This window comes from Scylla paramamosain, chromosome 30, assembly GCF_035594125.1.
Source record: "Scylla paramamosain isolate STU-SP2022 chromosome 30, ASM3559412v1, whole genome shotgun sequence".
In the NCBI taxonomy this organism is placed as follows: domain Eukaryota; kingdom Metazoa; phylum Arthropoda; class Malacostraca; order Decapoda; family Portunidae; genus Scylla; species Scylla paramamosain.
The window spans coordinates 9796615-9801614 of record NC_087180.1 but is presented as its reverse complement, the minus strand read 5'-3'; the positions used below and the strand labels follow the sequence as shown (position 1 = coordinate 9801614).

Below are 5000 nucleotides of genomic sequence, written 5' to 3'. Positions count from 1 at the left end.
TGGTTGTAGTAGTGGTGCTGGAGCTCTTCTTTACTGGTGTGTTGTCATAGTTATCGTGTTATTTATAGATGGTGTTGTTTTTTCCTTCTTATGCTCAAAATAGCCCTGTAATTCGTATTTGCCATGTAAAAATGGAAAAATTGTACAGGCGTACATAATTTTCTTATTTTCTGGCATTTTATTCACTCATCGTGTCTTTCACTGATTTTCTCTCCATTCTTTCCTCCTTCATCTTTCTTCCAGATTCTTCTTTCTCTTTTCCTTACAGTTCTCTTTTCACTGCAGGCTTCTATACCTCTCTCTCTCTCTCTCTCTCTCTCTCTCTCTCTCTCTCTCTCTCTCTCTCTCTCTCTCTCTCTCTCTCTCTCTCTCTCTCTCTCTCTCTCTCTCTCTCTCTCTCCTATCATTCTAACCTCCTTCACCTCCTTCCCTTGTCTTTCATTCTCCTTTCCATTTTCCTTCCTTTCTTCTCTTTCAGTCTCCCTCCTCCCTTTCTTCTCACACTTGCAGTTTCCATCCCTCTCTTCCTCTCACTCATAGCTTCCTTTATTTCACCCTTCCATTCTCCTTCCCTCTTTATCCCTCTTTTCCTTCTATTTTTGTTCTTTCTTCCTACACTTCTATCTTCATTCCCTTCCTTCTGTCTACTTATTACTCTCCCACTCATTCTTACAATCTCCTCTCCTATCCTTCCGCCCTCCTTCCCTTTCTTCTTCACACTCTACTTTCTCGTCTCTCCTTTACACCCTTCTACTCTCCTTGGCTACCTTCCATCCCTTCTCTCCCTTTCCACACCTCCCACTCTCCCTCTCCGGTCCCTTTCCACCTTCCTTCCTCAGCAAATTACCTCGTTCCTCACTACCTTTTCCCCGGCAGCTCCTCTACCTACCTACGCATCCCTCCAACCTTCGCCTTGCAAATTATGTTCTCTATCCTGTGTTGATCTCCCTCTCTCCTCTCCTCTTCTTTCCTCTCCTCTCCTCTCTGGTTTTTCCTCTCTCTCTTTCTCGCTGTCTCTCTTTTCCTTTGACTTTCCCCTCGTCCTCTTCGTTTTTTTTTCTTTTTTTTGTCTCGATCTTTTATGCTCTTGCTACTTGGCTTTTCTTCTTCTTTCTTTTTCTTCGATTTTCCTTCTTCGTCTTTTTTTATTAATTTCTCTGTGGTTTTCTCGCCTCTTTTCTCATACACATGCATCTTTCTTTATTTCCTTTTCTTTTTTCTTGCACTTTGGTTCTCTTACCTCTTTACTCATCCACATTTCTTCTCCTCTCAAGTTTTGCAATTCTTTTTTTTTTATCTTTCCTCCTCATCCTCTTCCTCTTCCTCCTCCTTCTCCTCCTCCTCGTTTCAACTCTATTTTGTTTTTTCTTCCTTCTTTCCGCCTCTTCATCTTCTCACCAGCATTTATATATTTTTTTTTCTTTTTCTTGTTTACACTTCATTCTTTTGTTAGTTTTCTCTATTCCTTTCTTCTCTAGGGATAATCGCTTCTCTTTCTCTTCTTCGCCTTTCTCTCCTTTCTTTCCATCCAAGAAATCTAAACACTCATGATCAAATTACTGTTAACTACCAGGTAATAATCGTCTCTCTCTCTCTCTCTCTCTCTCTCTCTCTCTCTCTCTCTCTCTCTCTCTCTCTCTCTCTCTCTCTCTCTCTCTCTCTCTCTCTCTCTCTCTCTCTCTCTCGTTTTTCCTTATACGCTTCATTATCATTTAAAGTTTCTCCATTTAAACCATTGCCTCAGTTAGTCTTCGGATACCTGTCATATTTACAAGAGAGAGAGAGAGAGAGAGAGAGAGAGAGAGAGAGAGAGAGAGAGAGAGAGAGAGAGAGAGAGAGAGAGAGAGAGTAGAATGGCTGTAATTGGAAAAATATTGTTAAGAAGAGCGGTATATATTTATTGTCCTTACGTAACAATTAAAGAAAGAACAGTCGAGAGAGAGAGAGAGAGAGAGAGAGAGAGAGAGAGAGAGAGAGAGAGAGAGAGAGAGAGAGAGAGAGAGAGAGAGAGAGAAATATCAGACCAAGAAAGCAATTAAGGGATTATGTGGTAAGAGTCTGAGAGAGTACGGGAGGCTGTTAAGGTAAGGAGAGAGAGAGAGAGAGAGAGAGAGAGAGAGAGAGAGAGAGAGAGAGAGAGAGAGAGAGAGAGAGAGAGAGAGAGAGAGAGAGAGAGAGAGGCGGTGAAATATCTTGAAGGGGCCGGTAAAGGGAGCGTGCAAGGGTCTTGAGGAGCATGTAGCAGTAACTGACAACGCATCTCTCTCTTTCCTTCTCTTAAAAAAATACAGAGACACCAAGAGGGAAGATGCACGTCATTGCCACGCCCTTACCTGCTCAGTTCGCGGGGTCAGGAGTGTGCTGGGGGCTCAGAGAAGGTAAGCAGGATAAAAGAATGTGGAGTATGAAGGAGGGGACGAAACTAGAAGGAAGGTAGAGTCCTGGAGAAGAAACGAGAGGAGGTAAAATAAGAGGCAGGGGAAGAGGGAAAGAAAGAGACAGAGAGGAAGGCAAGTATCGAGGAGAGGAGTAAAAAGAGGACAAAGGACAAGGAGGAAGTAAACCAGAGTAAAAGAAAGAGGATACCGTGGAAGGAATGATGATAGAAAGCAGAGGAGAAAGGAGACAGAGAGAAGAGGGACGCAAGAAAGGATCAGAAGAGAATGTGGGATTCGAGGAAGAAGGAGGGAAGTTGAGACAGGAAATGGAAGACGCGAAAAAGAGGAAGTGAGAGAGGGGATAATATAAAAGGAAAGAAAGGAGTAAGGGAAAGCAAAGGAGGATGAAGAAAACTGAGAGATAGAGTGGGAAAGAGGCTACAAGGAACCAAGATAAAGAAAGAAAAGAGAAAAGTAAGTTTATGTAGGAGAGAGAGAGAGAGAGAGAGAGAGAGAGAGAGAGAGAGAGAGAGAGAGAGAGAGAGAGAGAGAGAGAGAGAGAGAGAGAGAGAGAGAGAGAGAGAGAGAGAGAGAGAGATGTATAAGTCAAAATGACAAAAAGATAGGGAACTTTGCAGCTGGAATGAGTTTCACGTAAATTTTTTAGGCGGAAGATGGAGAGTGGAAGCATTAGAGGGAAGTAAAAGGGAACCATAAAAGAAAGCATAGTGTTGATGGAGAGAGGAAGTGAGATAGAGAACATGAAGGGAAAACATGAAGAGTTAATTGAAAGATGAAAGGGGTTATAGAACATGAAAGAAAATCAAGAAAATGTAACACTATGATTAAAATCGTATGCAAATACTCGTAATTTTTGAGTATGTGGAAAGTCAAATATTGTGTAACCCTTTCTAAAAAAATACAGAAAAAATATCTTCTCATTTAATATATATACACATGAGGGAAAGAAAGATAGATATTCCATGAAAATAAACTTTTATTCTCGAAAATATGCAGATATAGGGAAGTTTGTACGCGAGAGGGAACAGTTAGAACTCAGGCGAGAAAATATTAAAATGTGACAAGTCGCGAGTGAATGAAAGAGAAAAGGAAATTCAAGTTAGGAAGAAAATATTTTAATAAACCGGTATAAAGTATTTAATTTAACACGACATTGAATGCAGGTTGTGTGAGACACCTCCCAAGCTTCTCAAAACTGACGAGGACGAGGAGGAAGGGAAGAAGAGAAGGAGGAAGAGGAACACGAGGAGGAGGGAGAGGAGGACGAGGAGGAGGAGGAAGAGGGGAATTGAAAGTTGTATATAAAAGTTTCTCAGAAGTATTGGAAATTTTCACTTCTTTATTCTTACGTGTAAAAAAATAAAGTTTGAAGGAAAAAGAAACCGAGCTGAATGCATTTCTCTCTCTCTCTCTCTCTCTCTCTCTCTCTCTCTCTCTCTCTCTCTCTCTCTCTCTCTCTCTCTCTCTCTCTCTCTCTGTAAATAACAAGTTTTCCCTACTTCACACTTTACGCGGTCTCAACATCATTTTTCCCCCGCGGCATCACTTTTTCTTCCCGAGACACACGTCACTGCCCACATCTTCCCTTCCTGCCGCACCATCACCGTCACATAACTCCTCCGTCCCTTCCTCCAATACTCATTTACCTTACACAACCTCGCTACCACTCTCATCTACCGCAAGCTACTCAGGCACGCACTCACACACCCTCACTCCGCCTTCACTCCTCATCTGCACTACGGCCTCATAAACTCCACAATGCAACATGGAAGAGGATTTTCTGTGAGTGTGTTTGTGGGTTCAGAGAGAAAGAGAGGAAGAAAAAGTCTTAAAAAATCGTAGTTTACATACAGATCAGTTCTTCCTGGAATTATATGATAGATGCAGGTACGTATTTGAAAGGGTTCGTGTGGTGAAGTATTTTTTTTTCTTTTTTCAGTTGCGTAACGTGTTCGTTTGAGTTACTTTAAATGCCGCTGGTGCGAGAGGACGTTTCCAGAGAGGCGGGGAAGGTGAGGACGATTGTTGATGAAATGAAAAAAAAAATGAATAGCGCTGCGCAAGACTGTGAGACGAGGTTAGGCTGAAAAATGCACCTTTTGTGTGTCAGGAAACAAGCTGCTGGGTGTGTAAAGACGCGGAATGCTGAAAATGTTCTGTGTTTTAGGTCTGGGAAAAAAATTAGGTTGAGGCAAAAAATATAAATGGAGAAACTCTTTCCCTTCCTCGGTAATGTTGTAATTATCTTTTTCGATATCTGTAATTGTCTTTATGCTCCATTTTGCTAATTATCCTTAACGATACGAAAGTGAGGGAAAAGAGAAGGTCTATTTTTAAAACCTCGAAAAAAAAAAGAGAGAGAGGAAGTATTAACAAGTAAAACCGACATTCACTGCACCATCAAGGGTTCAGGATAAAGTTACTTGTCACCATCCCTACAAATGGAAATTCTGATGGTTAAGTGTTCACCACCACCATGACCGTCACTATCACTGTACCGTTAAAAATGTTCACACTTTATGTTGCCATTCACAAGTTCTTATCAGACGAGTTGTACTTCCCTCACGAGTGGTTAAGGCGAAAGTGACGACAGTGGTGGAG

At 41.6% G+C, this 5000-nt stretch overlaps 1 protein-coding gene across 11 annotated transcripts in view; it reads left to right on the top strand.

Moving 5' to 3' along the window:
- Nucleotides 1–5000, top strand: part of LOC135116241 (uncharacterized) — a 216213-nt gene that overhangs the window by 88536 nt on the left and 122677 nt on the right. For 9 of the 11 annotated variants that reach the window (XR_010276218.1, XM_064033611.1, XM_064033609.1 and 6 more), the window contains one exon: nt 2292–2378. The exons of the other annotated variants lie outside the window; for them this stretch is intronic. Coding sequence is in view for 8 of the 9 variants with exons in the window: in XM_064033607.1 (XP_063889677.1) it covers nt 2292–2378 (87 nt within the window). In the remaining variant the exon portion in view is untranslated. The remainder of the gene's footprint in view (nt 1–2291; nt 2379–5000) is intronic. 11 annotated transcript variants of the gene reach the window in all.